Source organism: Colossoma macropomum, unplaced genomic scaffold (assembly GCF_904425465.1).
Source record: "Colossoma macropomum unplaced genomic scaffold, Colossoma_macropomum, whole genome shotgun sequence".
Lineage (NCBI taxonomy): Eukaryota > Metazoa > Chordata > Actinopteri > Characiformes > Serrasalmidae > Colossoma > Colossoma macropomum.
In genome coordinates this window covers 42,978,993-43,000,666 of record NW_023494795.1, presented here as the reverse complement: position 1 = coordinate 43,000,666, position 21,674 = coordinate 42,978,993, and the positions used below count along the sequence as shown (strand labels likewise).

General features: G+C 38.2%; 2 protein-coding genes across 2 annotated transcripts; both read right to left on the bottom strand.

The window, feature by feature from the left end:
- Positions 1–2,036: 2,036 nt before the first annotated feature.
- LOC118816309 (trace amine-associated receptor 1-like) lies at positions 2,037–3,101 on the bottom strand. The gene is made up of 3 exons (XM_036582834.1): positions 2,779–3,101; positions 2,386–2,706; positions 2,037–2,316 (listed from the first exon to the last, which is right to left on the bottom strand). Exons 1-3 carry the CDS (start codon positions 3,099–3,101, stop codon positions 2,037–2,039), a joined length of 924 nt encoding a protein of 307 aa, XP_036438727.1.
- Positions 3,102–16,394: 13,293 nt separating this feature from the next.
- On the bottom strand, positions 16,395–17,423 carry LOC118816308 (trace amine-associated receptor 8b-like). The gene has a single exon (XM_036582833.1). It carries the CDS (start codon positions 17,421–17,423, stop codon positions 16,395–16,397), a length of 1,029 nt encoding a protein of 342 aa, XP_036438726.1.
- Between the last annotated feature and the right edge of the window lie 4,251 nt (positions 17,424–21,674).

Genomic DNA, 21,674 nt, shown 5'->3' with positions numbered 1-21,674 from the left:
CTGGCACTATGTTCCTAGAGCTCTGCATGCTGGCTCCTGTCCTGTGAGACAACAACATGGATATGTGAAAGGTTCAGGATGTTAACCCAGTGCTAGTCATCTATCCTACTAGCAAAACCTCTGTTCCCAGAGATCTAAGTGACCATCTGTTAGCATAAGCTAATACTACTATAGCAAATGAACATCCAGGTATAGAGTACACTACACAACAACATTCCCAACAATACTGGTGGCCCACCTTTGCACAGATTGACACCAGATTTGCTCATGCAACACACGTGCAGCTATCAAAACCCCATGTTTAGTCTTTTTTCTTATCCCCCAGTGAGCTTGGTCCTGTTTATGCATTGACTTTGTTACTGAGCTGCCCCCCTCTGATGGTTGTACCAACATCCTGGTAGTTGCTCATTGTTTCCCTAAAGCATATAGGCTCATCTTGCTCTCCTGTCTCCCCTGTTATATAGGTCCCTGAGGTGCTATTCAATCAGATTTTCTGAAACTGTGGAGGGCATTATTACTGACTCTGTACCCTAATTCTACCCTCCAGGGTGTGAAGCACTTTTATGGAAAACCTTGAAATACCTTTTTTAAACATCTGGCCATCATCCACAATCTAATGCACAGGTGCTCCACCTAGTAATAGCCAGGAGTTTGGGAAGTCTTTTATTACCTATTGACAACTTGAGTGGGCTCACTACCTGCCTTGGCCTCTTTTCCCTTTCATTGGAATCACACCCTTTTAGTACTTTTTAGGGTATCAGCTATCTTTGCTCCATGGAACCCCACAAAGAGGGAAGCACCAATGATTAGTTTCAGAATGCTGAACAGGTTTGGCAGGAAATGCACAATCCTTCTGCAACCCGCTAGGCACAACAAAGCTCATGCAGATTGTAGCTGCAGATATGCTCCCAAGTTTCAACGTGGGAACTGCATTTGTATCTCCACCAGAAACTTCAACCTCTGACTGCCAAAGGTACTGTTACACCTGAGACTCTTTGTCAGCTGCACCTGTCTCCTTTTAGTAGCCATTTTGCTGTGTAAATACATTCATCATTTTCTATCACTGGAAGTATAAAACTGTTTCTTTTCTCACTGTTCATTTCCTCATGGTGTAACTTATGTCACTGTTGAATTTTCTCATTTGTGCAGCCTTCAGTTGCCCATGTACTGTATGTATTTTGATTTTGAGCTGTCCTCCAGTGTGTGATCATACTCTTCAAGAGACTCCTCCCACCACCACAGTGAACTGGTAAGTTACGTTATATAATAATTGCATACATTTTTAAAAAATAAAATCCAAAGAACTAAACAGTAACAAACATTTAGACCTTTATTCCAGGACAAGCTTTCATTTTGGTCAAAACATTCTTGTGATCAACATCAGAAAATATCACAATATCTGGAAAAGTTTTAAAAACATATTGATTGTGGAATCTAAAAAATGTGAAACCTACAGTGATCACAACAATAAACTGTTTAAATTCTGCTTATAAAGTTAGTAAGTTTAGGTTGAGTTCAAAATAGATGTGTATGCTGAATGTTAAGATTCAATTTACTGTACTGAACTAACACTTCTGGAAACCTATAGTAAGCATACAATACAGGCTAGTGTTACTGCTTCGTTTTTGTTTGTTTTTTTCTGTACCCATTCTAACAAAATTCAGTTCATGTTTTCCTGTATACTGTTTGCCAATAATTAAGCCCTTGCTGAGTTGTTAGAAAGGGTGCAGTAAGACACAAAGCTGTGCTGATAAAAGCAACCTAAAAACAATTCATGAACACATTTCTCATGTAGCAGAGAAATGAATTACACAACTATAGGATTTAAACACTGTTCTGCTACAGGTGCAAGCAAAAAAAGAAAAGATGAGAACACAAGAAGGTAACAATCACGTGGTCTCACAACTCTTCTTAAAGGAAGATGGTGAATCCTCAGTTTATGTAAATACCAATGCCTGTACATATCCTTTATCAGGAGGTCAAAAAGTCTTAGAACACTACTTAGGTTAATATTTGCAGTGTTGGATTAGAAACAACTATTTAAGTTCCAAGAGATCCATTCTTGAAGAACTGTTCCTAAATATTTTGCCTAATAATATAACTTTGAGTGCCTTTCTAAACCATCTGTAGAAGAATGCATATATAATAGGATTACAAGCTGAACTTGAATAACCAATCCAGCCAAGCACGTCAAACAGTTGTGGTGGACCAGAATAACCTAAAACTGTCACAATAAAATTGTAGATGGAAAATGGTGCCCAAAATATTACAAATCCTCCCATTACAATGACTAATGTCTTAGTTGCTTTTCTCTCTGTCTTACTAACGGTTGAATGCTTTTCTCTTTGTCTCTTCCTGCCTCTGCTAATGGGCTGACCTCTGGATTTATTTATTTGAGAGACAGTGTGAAGGACTAAACGTGATTGTTTCTGTGCAACAAGATATATTTTCAGATAAATGCTTAGCATGATAATGGTGGGGAGATATAAAGAGAATGCTAAAACCAACAAACTTATCATGGGCCCTAGAACTATAACACAAGCTCCCTCACATGAAACATTACTGTAATCTTCTATACCCAGAACATTTAGCAGTAAAATTCCCACAGCTGCAGCAACACTCCAACAAACAGCAATCATGAACAGAGTGGTAAGAGGAGTCATTTTACTGTGGTACTGCAGGGGGTGACATACTGCATAATATCGCTCAATTGAGATAAATGCAAGATTTAAAACAGATGCAGTGCATAATGTCATGTCAAGGCTGGTGTGTATTTTACAGAACGTGGTCCCAAAATACCAGCAAGTCTCCACAGAGCGTATCATGCTAGGAGGCATCACAGCCCCTCCCACAAGCAGGTCAGCTACAGCCAGAGAGAGAGTGAGGTAGTTAGTTGGTGTGTGCAGCTGCTTGAAATGAGTTATGGCTATGATCACCAGAAGATTTCCAAATAATGTAAGAAGTACAACAACACCAATGGCAAAATAAGTCACAATTCTCACAGCCAGTGGATAGGTAAACTTCTGACAGGAGTTAGGATGATGTTCGTAACAAAGAGAAATGTTTCTTATGCTACAGTTTTGGTTCACACTCATGTCCATCCTGTTTTGACTATATCTGTAAAGAAATAAATCAAGATGTAACATCATTAGTTCTTACAAAATTCATTATTCAGTGTAAATGTCAATGAGTTTTTCCTCCTAAATTCAAGATTTTATTAAAACATAAAAACACAAATGTTTTAAAAAGAATAATCCATGTGATACCATAATTCAGAGTAGTCTAACAACAAGCACATATTTATGGTCTTATATTTTAATGTCAGACAACATTTCCAGCCTTACCTCTGTCTGCACACAAGGGCAATGCCAGCTCTGAGGAAAGACCAGACTTAATTTATAGGCTTGCAGGCTTGTATCATAAACACCCATCTGCTGATCCCGCTGTGTTGATCCCCTGATATTTTACATGACAGCTAACAAGCTGTGAATCAAAACACACTTGGGGCTTTTTGTTTTCATTAAGGTAGATCAATTTAGTGTTCTAAATTTAACACAAAATAAGTAATTCACAAGGATTGTGGTGTATAAGAACTGTCCAACTTTGTATATTTCACTCCAGCAGTATTACTAAATCAAGAGATTCAACATGGTTAAGCTGTTTGAGCATTAAAATAGGTAGATTTCTCCAACTAAAGCATTCACAAGTGAAAAAAAAGAATGGATAAATGGAACCAGTTATTTTAATTAAATGTAACACCTAAACATAAATTACATGACTGACCAACATTATAGACACTTGAAGAGAAGGTCATAATGGAAACTGCATAAAAAGTACAAGAAGCCTTACCATCAGGTACACCTGACTCAAATCATTTGCAACTACAAATACTCTGAAGAACTGATTTTACCACCATCCTAGACTGATCTCACTTTTCTCTACACTGCCTTCCACTGAGGTGCTGTTCAGACAGGTCTTCCAGAAGCTACAGTTACAGACTGGAGGCTCCAGTTTAAATCCAGATTGTGGTGTAATTTAATGAATAAAACACAGATGTTGAAATGTAGAGCGTGACTTTCCACAGGCTGATGGGCAGGCAGAGCATACCAGTAAAGAACTCTAGAGGTAACCTCTGATCTATTACCACAACAGATAGGCTGAGTAATATTGTTTCCTTTGGTTGCCTCAGCCTGCATCAGCAAAGGGAACACCAGTTGAGGTTACTAGTATGTACTAGAGTATGTACAAAATTCCTTAAGACACTCTTCTGCCAGCATCACACCCTCCTGATGTGCTTTAATATATGAAGGGAATTTCAGAGTGGTTCCAGCAAACCAACCTGAAATGACAGAAAGCTTACAAATCATCTGCAAGCAGTCAGGTTTCACAAAGCACAACCAGGTAGTCAGTGCAGCGATCCTCCAATGATTGAGACCAGATTTAATGTTTTGCTCTCCAGCAGGAACCTAGATTATGATCATTCAAAGCAATTTGGGGGATCAACCCATGACAATGTTCAACTCTGCTTTACTTTTGTTTTACTTAGCTGTGGTTTCATGTCTCCCTCCCTAAGCTGGTAGTTCCTGAACTTTTGACTGATAAGATGCCTTCCTGTGACCCTTCAATTCCAAACCTTCTATGACCCCCTTTTATTCAATTCCTCCTGACCTCCTGTCAGCAGAACAGCTTTTTACTGCACAATATGGACTGGGGCACCCAGTACCTCAACCCAGGAGCCCCCTCAAGTTTATATCCCCAGACATCTAGAGCTTGTGTGGGGTGCTGCCCCTACTTAGACTTTTTTTCCTCAAGGCAGGGCTTCCGGTCCCCTCTAGCTACTAGCTGAGCCTCTACATCAGCTGCAAATATTGCAGATTAGCGGCCATTTTGCATAAATAACAGAGGTCTATTGGTCAGGGTATGGAAATGAGGAGACAGGACTCATTCATTGGTAGGGGTGTAAGGGTGAGAAGACAGGACTTATTTATTGGTAGGTGTATGGGCATGATGAGACAGGGTGGGTTCATAGGTTGGAGTATAAGGTTTTTCTCTGTTCTGGATGAATTCTGTTTCTGAATTTATTTATATCAAAATATGAGTCTGAGGTCATAAATGAGCTTTTTTCTTTTTGGAAAAACTGTTATCATGGACGTGGCCATGGATGATGAAGTGTGCGACTATGACAGGGTGAAAGATTCCATTTTTAAGAAAACTTAGATAAACAAATACACTTATTGACGGTGATTTCCAAGCAATAATGTGTTTGAGGCAGGAGCTCCTCATGAAATATACACCAGATTGAAAGGACTGAAAACAAAGGAGAAGATCGGACAATCATTCTGAAATCATACTCAAATCATCAGCTTGGTAACCCAAAATTACATCTCCTGCAATTGTCCAAATGTGATGCTTGTAGAAAGTTCTACCTTCTGATTCATTCTTCTTACTGCGTACAAACTGAGCTGGCAATTTAGAAGACAAACCTATCTAAGAATAAGTTTTATCTAATTTTGCAACTGCACTGATAAGCAGTTTCATGGCCAGGTGTGGCCATTGTTTCATGACAAATTAAAGTGATAAAAGGTCCAGAGTTGATTACAAGTGTTACATGAACATGGGCTTGGTAGCTGTTCATTGAAACTCTCATTATGCACTTATTGAGAGTTTCCATAAATATTTTAAGCAAAGAAGTACATGATTAAGCCATCCTTTCCACCCTGTGAGAGCAGACTGTCCAAAAACGGGTGTGAATTGTGCCGCTTAAGAGACCAATCTGTTTTAAGATTAAATTATCAGAGTAAATTGTATTTATATGGCCAAAGGCCTAAACAGTAATAACTGCAGTGTGGAGTCCATGCATAGAAATATAAATGTGGAGAACCTATAGAAATTCCAAGACAACATATTTGCAGAGCAACTTCTCAGCTTGGTGGCATAATGTGAGACCCAGTCAGTAGGTGGTAATTAGCAATGACTATACTGGAGTAATGACAGATAAATAAATATGAAGACTAACAGTTGTGCATAGAATATATGCCATGGAATACGGAAATTCAGGCACTATGAAGACTGCCTAATGCAAAGCTTTTCTTTTTATATGGTTTTAACAAAATTATCATTGTAATCCAGTTGCACTTGCCTACAACTACCAAACATAGCATCCTTAATTTGTGCTTCAGCTGTCTTGTCATTATGGTGCATGATAGTAATTAAGTTCTTCCTGGCCTGAATCAGTAGAATAACATGAACATACACTATATAGACAAGAGTATTGGGACACCACTCCTAATTATTGAGTTCAGGTGTTTCAGCCACTAACGTTACTAAGCATTACTAACAGGTGGATAATATTAAGAACATAGCCGTGCAGTCTCGATAGACAAACACTGGCAGGTAGAATGGGTCACACTAATGAGCTCAGTGACTTTAAACCTGGCATGTGCTATAGCAAGTGCTATTACTGTAAAATGGAAGCACCTAGGAGCAGCAACAGCTTAACCACAAAGTGGGAGAGCACACAAATTCACAGAGTGGGGCTACCGAGTGCTGAAGCGCACAGTGTCTAACCTCTGTTAAATCACTCACTTATAAGTTCCAAACTGCCTCTGGAAGCAACATAAGTAGAAGTTGTGCATCAGGAGCTTCACGAATGGGTTTCCATGGCCGAGCAGCTGCACACAGACCTAAGATCAAAATTCACAATACCAAGCGTTGGGGAAGAGTGATGTAACACACCACCACTGGACTCTGGAGCAGTGGAAACATATTCTGTGGAGTGATGAATCACGCTTCTCTATCTGTCAGTCTGATGGACGAATCTGGGTTTGGCAAATGCCAGGAAAATGTTACCTGAAGTTGTGTCAACTGCAAAGGAGTGCTAATGCTATGGGGTTGTTTTTCAGGGGTTGGCCTAGAACCCTTAGTTCAGGTGAAGGGAAATCTTAGAGCTTCAGCACCAAGACATTTTGGACAACTGTATGCTTCCAACTTTGTGGGAACATTATGGGGAAGAACCTTTTCTGTTCCAGCATTACTGAGCCCCAGTGCACAAAGCAGCTCCATAAAGGCATGGCTGGGTGAGTTTGGTGTGGAAGAACTTGCCTGGTCTGCACAGAGCCCTGACCTCAATCCCATCCAACGCCTCAGTGTCTGACCTTACAAATGCTCTTCTGGATGAATAGGCACAAACACACTCCAAAATCTTGTATAAAGCATTTCCAGAAGAGGGGAATTTGTTAGAGCTGCAAAGGGGGACAAAAGCCATATTAATGCCTATGGATTTACAACTATTTCCAAAAAGGTTGTGATGCTGTGCAAAATATAAATAAAAAAGAATGCAATGCTATGCAAATCATATAAACTATAATTTTAAAATGAAAATACTACAAAGGCAACATATCAAATGTTGAAACTAAGAAATTTTATTGTTTTTTAAAAAATAAATGCCCATTTTGAATCTGATGCCAACAAAATGTCCCAAAAAAGTTGGGACGGGGGCATGTTTACACTTCATCACTACTTCTTTGGACAAAACTCTGTAAGCGTTTTGGAACTGAGGACACCAGTTGCTGTATTTTAATGTGAAATGTTTTCCAGTTCTTGTTTGATATAGAATTACAGCTTCTCAACAGTTCTGGATTTCTTTTGTTGTATTTTTCATTTCATGCTGTGACAAATGTTATCAGTGGTGACCGGTCTGGACCGCAAGCAGGCCAGATTAGCACCCAGACTCTTTTAATACGGAGCAGTGCTGTTTTAATACATGCAGAATGTGGTTTGGCATCGTGTTGCTGAAATAAGCAAGTCCTTTCCTGAAAAGACGTTGTCTGGATGGAAGTATATGTTGCCAAAGCCTGTATGTATCGTTCAGCATTAATGGGACCTTCACAGATGTGCACATCACCCATGCCATGCACCTCTGTACTATCATGAATACTAGCTTTTGAACTGTGCACTGATAACAAGCTGAGTGGTCTTTAGCCCAGAGGACACAGTGTCCATGATTTTCAAAAGAATTTTTCAAATGTTGATTTGTTGGACCACAGGACACTTTTCCACTTCCTCTCAATCCATTTTAAATGAGCTCTGGCCCAGAGAAGGTGGCAGAGTTTCTGGATCCTGTGTAGGTATGGTTTCCTCTATGTGTTTTAGAGTTTTAACTTGCATTAGCGGATGCTGCGACAAACTGTTTTCACAGTGTTCTTCAGATGTGTTCCTGAGCCCATGTAGTGATTCCCCCTACAGAATCATATTTTTAATGCAGTGCCACCTGAGGGCCCAAACATCACTGCCAGCAAATACTGTTTTTTGGCCTTGTCCCTTACATACAGAGATTTCTCCAGATTCTCAGAATATTTTAATGTTATTTTGTACCATAGATGAGAAAAAGTTCTTTGCTATTCTATGTTGCGAAATGTTATTTTTGAATTGTTGCACTCTTTGCCTCTGCAGTCTTTCACAGAGTAATGAACCCCTCCTCATCTTTACTTCTGACTCAGCCTCTCTGGGATGCTTTTTTATGCCCAGTGATGTTACTGACCTGTTGTCAATCAACTACTATTTATTTTTTAGCATTACACAACTTTACCAGCCTTTTGTTCCCCCTTCCCAACATTTTGGAATGTGTTTTTGGCATCAAATTCTAAATGGGCATATATTTTTTAAAAAACAATAAAATTTCTCAGTTTCAGCATTGGATATGTTGTCTTTGTACTATTTCAATGAAATGTAGGATTTAAGTGTAGGATTTACACATCATTGCATTTTTATTTACATTTTGAAGTGTCCCAACTTTTTTGGAAATGGGGTTGTAGAATGGGATGTCATTAAAGCTCTTGTAGATGTAATGTGTAGGTGTCCCAATACTTTTGTCCATATAGTGTATGTTTATTGCAAGTGGGCTTCTATAGCTGAGAATGTGATATAAAGCATCCAAACAATATTAAATATATTGCATAAGTAGTGTAGAAAAGTGCTTATGTAGTAACAATAAGCCTTAACAGAAAGAACATTTAATTTAATTCTGTTACAGATGTGGATGCAAAAAAGGAACATATCACAACACTACTAAAGTAAAAGGGAGCAGTGCTGTACTGGAAATAATCACCGAGTCAGTTGATTTTTGAAGATTGTGCCCTACTCTCCTGTGAATAACAATGATGGGAAGCCACAAAGAGAACAGATAAGATGAACTTATCATAGGCCCTAAAACCACCACCCAGCCCCAGTCACGTAAAACATCACTGCAAGCTTCTTTGCTTAGAATATTTATGGAAACTCTTAGTAACTGCATATTGAGAGTTTCAATGAACAGCTACCAAGTGCATGTTCATGTAACACTTGTAATCAACTCTGAAACTTTTATCATTTTGTCATGAAACAATGAGGGATCAGGCCACATCTGGCCATGAAACTGCTTATCAGTGCGGTTACATTTTCATGTCTGTGAAAGTGGAAGGGCTATGTAAAAAAGGCTGTTATTACTAAAAGGTCAAAGCAAAAGTGAAAGTCTACACTTTTATATTTTGACTGCTTCATTTCAAATCTGTTGTGGTGGTGAACAGAAGCAAAATTACAAAACTGTGTCACTGTCCAAATGGTTATGGCCCTAACTGTATGTTCCTGTATAACATTTTGTGACTAAAATAAAAAGTGCTGTATTGCTATGGATTTAGTGTTATTATTACCACATGGTATACTAAATTGTACTGGGGTTGTATTGCAGAGACACCTTCATTTAATGTCCCTATTGTAGCTTAGATTCTAAAATATGACTGTGTAAAGCAGCTTTATCTAGCTTCAGCCTCAAAGTCCTGCATGTTTTCATACACCTGATCACACACTTAGCTAATAACTAAGACTGTGGGCCAAATCAGATATGTTAAAGCAGGAAACACAGCTGCAGTGTATTACATCAATAAAAATAATGTACAAAACACTGTCCAAACAAAAATACATTGCCATTTGTAATAAGAATTCTTAAAAGTAAATAAATCCAAGACTATGTAAAGTATGTATATTTATGTTACATATTTTGGACACCTGTCTGCCTCACATATCAGTAAGCAAAACATTTCAGAGACTGCTTCAGTCGATGTCTGTGATGATCTTTTAGAAATAATCATTATGAGTCAGTTCTGTTGATTTTTGCTGATGGTGCTTTATTGCGTTGTGCTACTCTGAACACAGCTGTATTCTGGAAGAGTTTCTCCTAAATATTTGACCTAATAACTTTGAGTGCCTTTCTAAACCACTTGTAGAAGAATGCATATATGATAGGATTACAAGCTGAATTTGAGTAAGCAATCCAACAAAGCACGTCAAACAGTTGTGGTGGACCGCTCAAACCAGAAAACAGCACAATGAAATTGTAGACAGAAAATGGTACCCAAAATAACAGAAACCCTCCCATGACAATGGCTAATGTTTTAGTTGCTTTTCTCTCTGCCTTACTAACAGCAGGCTGGCCTTTGGATTTATTTACTTGAGAGAGAGTATTGTGGACTGCAGGGGGTGACATACTGCATAATATCGCTCAACTGAGATAAATGCAAGATTTAAAATAGATGCAGTGCACAGCATTACGGCAAGGCTGGTGTGTATTTTGCAGAATAAACTCCCCAAATACCAGCAAGTCTCCACAGAGCGTATCATGCTAGCAGGCATCACAGTCACTCCTAAAAGCAGGTCAGCTACAGCCAGAGAGAGAGTGAGGTAGTTAGTTGGTGTGTGCAGCTGCTTGAAATGAGTTATGGATATGATCACCAGAAGATTTCCAAACAATGTAAGAAGTATAATCAGACTAATGACAAAATATATAATCACTTGCACAGCCAGTGGATGGATGAACTTCTGACAGGAGTTAGGATGATGTTCATAACAAAGAGAAATGTTTCTTACGCTCCCATTTTGACTTACGCTCAAGTCCATTATGCTCTTTTCCTTTATCTGTAAAGAAATATACCTTGAAAATGTATTTAAGCAGTGCTTCCATTAAAAGTAAAGTCAGTAATTAATTAAACACTGATAAAAATGATTCATTTCAAATAGCACAAAAGGATAAAATGATAATTCCAAAAGTATTTCTTAATTGCTTTTGGGACACATTAAAAACAGTAAAAAGCCCATAATGCATGAGTAGCTATGTAACTCTGCTATAATTCGGAGTAGTTTAAAGAAACAAGCACATATTCATTATTTTCTCTTTTTTTCCTTCTGTGTTTAATAACTTCAGTATCCAGCCTTACCAATGCTTGTATAGAGGGGGCAAAGCCGGCTCTGATGAAAGAGCAACTTTCATTTATAGGCTGACAGACCTGCATCAGGAACGCCCTTCTGCTGAATCACTCCTATTTCCTGATCCTCTAAAAGTCTGTGTGATAGTTACCAAATACAAATCAAAATAAGTTACCTAGACAAATTACGAGTTGTTAAAATGATAGTTGTATATAAGAATTTTCCAACTCTGATTACTGCATTCTGGAAATATTACTAAGACAAGAAAATAAGAAAAAGGAAGGGAAATGTAAATAAACATGTCTGAGCAATATGACATCATTACAGAAGAAACAGCAAGCAGACGCTGCCAGATTACATCTTTTCCAAGTATTTCAGTAACACCTCTAATATACAGTAATACCAGCCAAAATAATATTTTATTATTCATGCATGGTAGTTACACTATATGGTCAAAAGTATGTGCACACCTGATCAGACCATAATAATTTTATGAGGTTACTGGACAACTGATTCCAAAATCATGTGTATTTATATGAGGTTATCCCCTCCTTTGCAGCTATAACAGTCTCCACTTTCCTGGGAAAGCTTTCCATAAGATTCTGGAGTGTGTTTATGGGAACTTGAGCACATTTAGTCAAACGAGCATTTGTGATATCAGGCACTGTTGGATGAGACACTGGCACTGGCTCGCTGTCATGTTTCAGTTCATCCCAAAGATGTTCAGTGTGGCTGAGGTCAGGGCTCTGTGCAGGCCACTAGAGGTATTAACCCAGTAAATTTTCTATCATCATTTGACACACTACATCCAGTCTGTGCCTACAGGAAGCAAGAGGTGGTTGCAGCAGCCGGGTGGGGCAAAAGAGGCAAAGGAAGCACAGACAGCACTGAGAAGGTGGCAAAAGAATGAATGGCATACGCATATTAAGGGCAGCAATACAGTGATTGTTCTATGGTCTGGGGCAAACATAGGTTAAGCAGCATCACTGCTACAGGGTGGAGAACTAGACCAAACACCCACACGTTATATAAGTGATCCTCAAGCAAAACAAATCTTCACTTGTGAACTTTCTTGTACAGCTCAGTCCACAGGTGTCCAGTGGTGTTTAGCTCAGAGGACTGGGATGACCACTGCAAAAGTGTGATTTTGTGATCAATTAGCAATCTCTGTATGAACCTGAGGTATTCATTGGATTACTGTTCTACTGGAAGAGTCCTGTGAATTAAAAGATCGAATAAAAAATCATAGACCCAGAGACTTTAATGCACAGGCTTACCTGTGCTGAAGCCCACCTGTGCTGAATCTATTTTAAGAGATTTATATATCCCCCTACCCATATTGATAACAGGCCTACCCATTCAAATGTATTAGACTGGCAGTTTACAATGAAATTTGATTTGTTTTCTGTGAGTGGTGTCACTGTGTTATGGGCACTCGAATTTTGTTCTTCTTAGCCCTCCAATCATTGCACAACGACCACTGCTATCTGTCATCGCTACAAGTTCGGTTATCAGCGTGCCAGCCAAAAATTGATATTTGCCTAGATCACTGGATCAGACGATAGACTATAACTTGTCCTGTTCTTGGTCGTTTTGGTGATGTTGATGTTTTACAAAGTAAATTGTACCACATGCCTCGCAACAGATTTGACAGAACATCTCTAGCACATATAAGCTCAAATTGAAGTTAATCTCAAACATAATTGAAATTTCGAACCTTGACCAAATTTGGATTTTAGTGGTTTGGTCCTGGGTTTGACTTTGATGAGTGTCCTGTTTACAAGTTTCTTATTGAAAATTTCCGTTACAACTTGTGCAAAATTTGAAAAACTACCTGGCAGATAAGAAGCTAACTTCAGCTTCGTTTAAGTTTGTTCGGTAATGGTAAGTATACTTTATGTAGTAAGTATACTAATATCAACGTACTAGCAGTATGCCTGTAAGTGTACAATTTCAATATGTATACTACAACTATATTGTGAGCTATACTACAACAAAACCAAACTATTGTACCAAAACTGACTATTAGTGGCAACACCACCAATCCACTGCCACAATACTTCTGTAATGCTTTTTAATATATGAAATGACACTTTTAAATATATTCTCAGTAAACTAATAATTTAATAGTTTTTATACTGCAAGTATACTTGTACGTTTTCATTAAGTCAACTTAATACGTATAGTTTACTACTTACATATTGTCTCTGCCCTTTAAAGTATACTACTGGGTTTCTAAAATATCTCTTTAAAGGTACTTTAAGTAGACTTAAAGGAAACAAATATGAACACTACCAGTGGGCTACTTCTATAAAAATTCACAAGACATCTCAGGATTAAGAACATATTTATGTTCAGAATTTTTAGACATATTAAACTGATCAAAATATAAGACCTTTTCAACTAAAATCAACATTCCAGTTTAAAATAAAACACAACAAACACACCTTGGAAGAACGGTCAAAATATGTTAATCTGTTTCTGTGTGGGTAAATAACACTGTGTACATAAAAGATTAGTTTCAGTTTTACATGTATGTACTATTTATTCTAAGGTATTCCATGCCAAACTGTAAGCCAAGTATTCTTAAACTTCATGTACAAATCAAGAATACTAAATTATACTTTTCTTAAGTATATCTCAATCAAAAGATTAAGTGTAAGTATAGGCCAAAAATAAACTTTTCCAAGTATACTTTAGTATGATCTAGGTTGGTCCATTTTTGATAAGTACATAAAAAGTCAACTGAAACATATCACTTATTTTTAGGTTAAAAGAAGAAGACTAATATCACACAGCCCCAGGGCCCTAAGTTCAAAGTGGGAACTACCACACTTCAAAGTGGGAACCAGGTTTTACTCTGCATGACCTTGACTTATGGCGCATGACCCTTCTTATGCAAGTCTCTTGTCTGTTTCTGCCAAAATATCTTACATATCTGACCAGTGAACAACAGGAACCAATTCTGGTGTTAACTGGTGAATTCATGATGCTTATATTTCTAGGTCAATCACAGCAAAAGCTTCCCTCGATATGAACGAATTTTGTGCACAGTTACTGCAAATTAGATGGCTGAACAGTCTTCTGTGGGCTTTCCAATCTCCAAATATGCTGAATAGGGTAATGATACAGTGACTCTGCAAGTCATTGAAACAATAAAAACGTGCTTTCATTTTCCTGAAACCATTTGATCAATACATGCCTTGTAATGTTGGCTGAGTAGCCTGGTGGCGTTTGCTGTGGCCCTCCAGAGAAATTTCAAGAAGGCACTGGTTGCATGGTTAGTCAAGGCCAAGGGTTGGAGCTCTAGCAAACACAAGCAGCAGCCTTGCTTGTGTGGGTGGTGCAGCATGTGGCAGAAAAAGCTGGGAGTGGCCTGGGGAAGTGCCGCTGCTGTGGTCGCTGCCCAGAGTAGCACGAGAAGTGATGCCATGAGCTACAAGGAAGAGAGGTCTGATGGCAGCACATGTCAAAGCCTGCTCCATTATGCAGCACTTCTTAAGTACATCATTACCTGTATTTGCAGTGCAGCCTGGAACAGGCTCCAACACAAATATAGCTGGGACAGAGATGGTAACTGGGAACAGAACAGAGATTGTGAAAGTGACTTGGACAGGTGATGATGACAAAGAATAAGGTGGAGAAAGCGATAGGAACCCAGGACAGAGAAGACTAACACAGAGGCAGGAGCAGGATCCACACTGAAGTCCGGGGCTGGATCAGGGTTGGAGGCAGTGGCAGGAGCCAAAGCTGAGCCAGAGTGAGAAGGCAGAGCTAAATCTGGCCTGGAGAGAACACCAAAAGCTGAGCCTGAAAAAAAGTTTTAAATGACTCAACTTATGAGTTGACAGTCGAAAGTCAAGTAAAATAAGAAACTTGGAGGTCAAATGTGCCAGAGGCTCAGAGACTGACAGTGCAGGACATTTAGAGTCTAGCTTGGTGTAACTCAGGGGAGCAGGGAAATAATGTTTAAAAAGGTGTCAAATAAAATCTAACTATCATCCAATAACACACATCTGCAAAATGCAAAAGCCTACTTATTGTATCTGGAGTTGGTTTGGTATTCTGTATTAAGGGAGCCTTGGAGACAGTACCAATCAAACATATTTTTACCTGTCCTAATTATACTATTTTTGCTGAACTTTCAATTACATTTTAAATTGTAACCATACTCTGTATGGTGTAGAAATGAAGATGTGAAAATGAGCCACCTCAAAAACTTTGCAACTGGTAGTGGCAGAATATTCTCACTTTTCCATGAAAAACAATGGAATATTCAGTTTGCCATCTCATGTCTACTGCCAACATGTAAACACAGTACAAGTGTTTGCATTGCTGTCATACATTGTCTATCTTTCCAATTTGTGCTGTCACATCATTTTTTTTTTCCTTCCATTTTTTAAAATTGTGTTCCTTTTCAAAGCTCTTTGAAATTGTCTAACTACACTTAAAAGTGTCATACACATAAAAATGATTATTATTAGTAGTATTATTATGTTTAACGTGCTACATAGAGACAGTCGTATGCAGCTGTTTGGCTCCCTGGCCAAATTACACATTTAGTTGATTTTCTAAATCAGAAAAAGTACTCTCTTCGCTCTACAGAGAAACACAATGCACAGTAACTGTTTATTTGCTGAATTTTAAAATAAAACATGTAATATGGCCTGCAATTTAAGTTTGTGGATAGAGAAGATTTACAGGAAACATACTTCTGCACAATTTAATGCAAAATAACATTATCATTCATTAGCCAAATTTTAAAATAAAACATAAAATGCGGCCTGTAACTTAAGTTCATACTGAGGATGTATTGACTTGTTTACTCTTCACAAAATTAACAAAACTAGGGGTCAGCAAAGTTTTGTATGTGAGGCAGTAGACGTATTGGGTTTGTATGACAGACAGATTCATTTAATACATTCTTGTTGTAGATTCAATTCTGAAATGTGATACTGTAAAGCAGAGTTATCCAGCATTAGCCTCATAGTCCTGCACGTTTTCATGCAAAACCTTAGCTATTAATCAAGACCTTGAGCTAAAACTGGAGGGACAGAGCAGGAAAACTTAGATGTCAAGTTTTATAACAATCACATAAATGCACAAAACACTGTATAATATTGTATTGTTTTTGTGTATAGTGCTTTTATTTCATTGTGCTACTCTGAACACAGCTGTATTCTAGAAGAGTTTTTCCTAAATATTTCACCTAATAAAATTACTTTCAGTGCTTTTCTAAACCACTTGTAGACTAATGCATATATAATAGGATTGCAAGCTGAATTTGACATAGCAACCCAACAAAGTAAATCAAACATTTGTGGTGACCCACTAACACCAAACAGTGTCACAATGAGATTGTAGATAGAAAATGGTGCCCAAAATGATAGAAACCCTCCTGTGACTATAGCTAATGTTTTAGTTGCTTTTCTCTCTGCCTTACTAATGGTGGGTTGCGCTTTGGATTTATTTGCTTGAGAGACAGTACTGAGGACTAATCGTGATTGCCTCCGTGCAACAAGATATATTTTCAGATAAATACTGAGCATGACAACAGTAGGTATGTACAACAAGGTCACTGTAACTGTTAAACTTGTCATCTGTCCTATAACCACCACACAGGCTCCCTTACATAACAGATCAGTGTAAGCGTCTATGCCTTTGTCATTTAGCTGTGGATATATAATTCCCTCAGCAACAGCAAGGCCCCAACAGACAGCCATCATACATAAAGTAGTAAGAGGAGTTATTTTACTGTGGTACTGCAGGGGGTGACAGATTGCATAATATCGCTCAACAGAGATAAAAACAAGATTTAAAATACATCCAGTGCACAATGTAATGGCAACACAGCTGTGTATTTTACAGAATAAACTCCCAAAATACCAGCAATTCTCCACAGAACGTATCATGGAAAAAGGCATCACACCAACTCCTACAAGCATGTCAGCTACAGCCAGACAAAGAGTGAGGTAGTTAGTTGGTGTGTGCAGCTGCTTGAAATGAGTTATGGCTATGATCACCAGAAGATTTCCAAAGAATGTAAGAAGTACAATGACACATATTACAAAATATATTATAACTTGCACAGCCAGTGGATAGACAAACTTCTGACAGGAGTTAGGATGATGTTCATAACAAAGAGAAATGTTTCTTAGGCTCCCATTTTGACCTATGCTCATGTCCATAATGCTTCTTGTCCTTTATCTTTATCTATAAAGAAATATGCCTTATAGAAGTATTTAAGGAGTTTTTCTATGAATTAATTATTGAAGGCAGTAATTAAACTTTTTGGAAAAGGATTCACTTCAAATTGCATGAAAGAATAAAATGAGAATTCTTAAGGGAATTTCTCATTGTTTTTGAGAAACATTAAAAATATTAAAAAAGCTTATCATGCACAATTATTTATGTAACCCTGCTATAATTAAGAATAGATTAAAAACAAGCACAATATTATTACAGTATAGTTTTTTTTTTTTCTTATGTGTTTAATGATTTCAGTATCCAGCCTTACCAATGCTTGTGTAGTGGGGGGGGGGCAAAGCCAGTTCTGACAAAGGAGCAACTTTCATTTATAGGCTGATAGACCTGCATGAGGAACGCCCTTCTGCTAAATCACTCCTATTTCCTGATCCCTTGATAGTCTATGTAGTAGTTGCCGAATACAAATCAAACTAAGTTGATACATACAGAATATAAGCTGTTAAACTGATATTATTATATAAGAACTTTCAAACTCTCAATACTGCACTCTGGAAATATAACTAAGCCAAGAAAATAGGAAAGAAGAAAGGAATTGTACATAAATCAAACATATGCGCATTGCGACATTATTACACTAGAAACAGCAAGTCGACTTTCAGTGACAACTGAAGTCAACTGGCACTGGTGTGGGTGCGTCTTCAGTATAATTGTGCCATATGTTTTTCAGTTGTATATTTCAGTTAAATTTACTTGACACACATAATCTTGACTTTAAGTTCTATTTTATTTTTCTATGCAATGAAAACTTGCTGTCATGTTCCTGGAATCATTTGGTGACAATACATGCCTTGTCACATGTTTTCTCTAGTCAGCTGACAGCAGTACGCATGCAGAAGCCTTCCTGGAAAGAAGGTAAGCAGCAGACAGTGGTACGAGTGAGGAAGCGCAGCTGGAAAAGAGGAGTCCAACAGAGGCTACACAGACATGGGCTGCACTACTTGCCACTTCCCTCCATTATCTTCTGTAATGTACAGTCATTCAGGAATAAACTGGATGAGTCGCAAGCAAACTTTTCTGAACATAACTGTGTTTTTCTTGCTTCAATTTGCCAAATGGCCCTTAAAAGATGCAAAGTTGAGCTCATAGAGGATACTAGACAGACCAAGGATGCTATGCTTGAGCTGTTTTAATAATACCAACTGGGATGTTTTTACATTTTTTTTTGTACTGATTTAGATGAATTGACTTTCAGCGCATCAAGTTGTATTACTTTTTGTGAGCAAATGATTATTCCCAGAAAGACAATTACATTGTAGCCAAACAATATGCCCTGCGTCAGTATACCCCTCAAAAATCAAATGAAAAAACATAACTTTCCATCAAGGTGATGACATTCACCAACAAAGAGTTGCTCAAAAGTTAGTGAAAGAGGAATTAAAATGCCAAAATGCTGCTTAAAGACCAAGTAGGAGATAAACCTAGGAATGGTAATTCCTGCTGTGCTTGAACGGGAATTAAACCAACAGTGGGAATTCAAAACAAGAATGGTATTTGGACCCTAATGAGTCCTAATGAGTTTGAGATTGAGACTTGAGATTTGATTCCTTTGATTTTATTAAGGAATTGTCCAAATTTAGAGTTGTTTCAGAGGGCAGTCAGAATTAGGTTGATGAAATGGACACCTGGAAAACTCTTGAACAGACAAATGTGAGGCAAAGTCAACAGCCTGATTGTACCAGTGGCCGACAGGCCTTGTGTTTGTGTGGCATTTTTACATTTATTTTCCAGCTCTCTTTATCACAGGGTAACCTTCCAATGCTATGGTAAGAATCTATCATTAATTTTAGCCAGAAAGTTATTGGCATTAGCTTAAATGATCTTAGCCATGTTTATCAAGTTAGAGTCATGAAGAGAGTCCATTCTGGCGGACAGTCTTCACCCTTTTCATGCCCAGTTTTGTCTCCTGCCATCAGGACGGAGGTAAACTTTCCTTAGAAGGGCTAAGTCAAATGGATACCTGAGGCCATTTGTTCTGTCAGCGACTGGATTTTTAAGTAAGTTGTAGGTACATTGCCCAAGAATTTGAGGATTCTCAGTGGTTTTATATCTCTTTGTAAGGCCAATATAACTTCTAATTACATATATGACCACAGTACAGCGCTGTGACAAAGTATTTGCGGATCTCTTCTATTTTTGCTAATTTGTCACATTTAAAAGTTTTAGATCATCCAACTAATCTTTATATAACAAAGACAACACAAGTAAACACAAAATACGGATTTTAAATAATCATTGTATTTATTGAAGATAAATATTTATTCCAAAGCTATATTACATATGTGAAAAAGCAGTTGCCTCCCTAAACCTAATAACTGGTTGTGCCACCCTTGGCAGTAACAACTGCAATCAAAGATTTGCAATAACTTGTGATGATTCTTTTACATCACTATGGCAAACTCATGGGTGGTACGGCAGAGAAGACAGAGAGAGAGAGGCAGCTTTGCGAGGACAGACTGAGAAGATGGCAGCTGGCTGCAAGAACCTGTCATTGAGGATGCCTGGACAGTGGCCAGCAAGGACATCTGGTTGGCAAATGGGCACAAGGACCTCTAGGCCTGGTGGCGTTTGCTGCAGCCTTCCAGAAACATTCTGAGTAGGCACTGGTGGCATGGTTAGTCAAGGCGTTGGAGCTCTAACAAACAGAAGTAGCAGTCTTGCTGGTGTCTGTGGTGCAGTGTGTGGCAGAAAAAGCTGTGAGCAGCCAGAGGAAGGGCCGCTGCTGCTGTCACTGCCCCTAGTAGCATGAGGAGTTGCAAGATCTGCCACCCTGGGAAACAAGACACAGCCCCAAGGGAGGGCTGGCAATGCATGTGGCTGTAAGCACATGCCCACTTTGAGTGTTTACACGGACAGTGGACATTCTGTAACTCCTGCTCAGAGAGCATTTGGGGGAGGGTGGCAGAATGCCCCTGTCTGCCCAAGTACTCTGCTCAAACTTTGCTTAGATTTTTTCACAAAGCTACTTCCATGTAAAATAACAACGATATATCTTTTTAAGATAAACTTTACACACTTTACAATGTACATAAAAAAATAATAGGAGAAAGATTGGGAGAAAATATCCCCAAAAAATTCTGCTGTCAACTGGGATGAGTCCCGGATCTTTACTTGCCCAGCCAATGTCCCAGCCTTGATTGTTTTAAAACCAAATATTTGTGAAGGAGGAATGGAGTTTCTCTTGGTCTTCTACCAAAGATGGCTTTTCAATCAGAAGCTCTTGAGGTGCTGTCTGACCTAATACAAACTGAGTAAGTTTATGTATAACTGGCAGGACTTTCAGTGCCCAGTAGATACTAGCCTAGCCTCAATATCAGCTGCACAGGTTGCATACTAGAAGCCATTTTGCAGTGCATAAATAATCAACTTTTTCTCTGTTTCTCTTCTGGCTTACTAAAGGGTTGTGTTCTGTCTCCTCTCTTGTACATCCTTTCCACAAATGATTGTAAGAGTCAGTATCAGCAGAATATACTTAAATTTGCAGATGATACAATAATTGTTTCAGATAAATTCAAAATCATAAATGGTTGTACACACAATAGCACTTACGATACGATAATGACGATAATGAAAGAAAACATTTCTCTGAATGATTGACTTTAAATAGCATGAAATGACTTTTATACTCTTAATGTTACTGTGAAAAATCTATTCTAAATATGTTTTAGATAAATTCAAAATCATAAATGGTTTAACGCACAACAGCACTTTGTAACCATGTTATAATTTAGAATAGATTAAAACAAATCATAATGCTTTGTTTTCAGCTTTACTTCTGCCTGTGTAGATGGGTGGGCAAAGGCAGCACTGACATATGAGCGGCTTTCATTTATAGGCATACATTCTTCTAATTATGAACACTGTTCTACTAAATCACCTCCTGTTCCTAATCCCTTTTATTGTACCAAATGGTAATTAAAGGGCATTTTTCACACTTGTCCAAAACACCTGGTATTACAGGTTTGTTTGTTCCTTCCTAATTCACACAAGGATCAACTGATGAATTCAGTATGTGACTTACCAGCACAAAAACACTAATAAACAGATTTTTGCTTGGTTCTCATGCAACAGACATTTATTTTGTGCTCGTAATTTTATTCATATATGTTATACGTGTCATATGTACTTTAAGTACTATGAGGTGTTTTGTGGCTGAAAGAGAGACCACAAAACAC

What these genes read in the sequence shown, in the direction of transcription:
- LOC118816309 (XM_036582834.1), bottom strand. Translation starts at nt 3,101, where the DNA reads ATGGACATGAGTGTGAACCAAAACTGTAGCATAAGAAACATTTCTCTT. An exon ending in TATTTTGGGACCACGTTCTG is followed by an intron (nt 2,707 to 2,778) that starts TAAAATACACAC and finishes TATCTCAATTGA; the next exon opens with GCGATATTATGCAGTATGTC. An exon ending in ACTGTCTCTCAAATAAATAA is followed by an intron (nt 2,317 to 2,385) that starts ATCCAGAGGTCA and finishes CGTTAGTAAGAC; the next exon opens with AGAGAGAAAAGCAACTAAGA.
- LOC118816308 (XM_036582833.1), bottom strand. Translation starts at nt 17,423, where the DNA reads ATGGACATGAGCATAGGTCAAAATGGGAGCCTAAGAAACATTTCTCTT.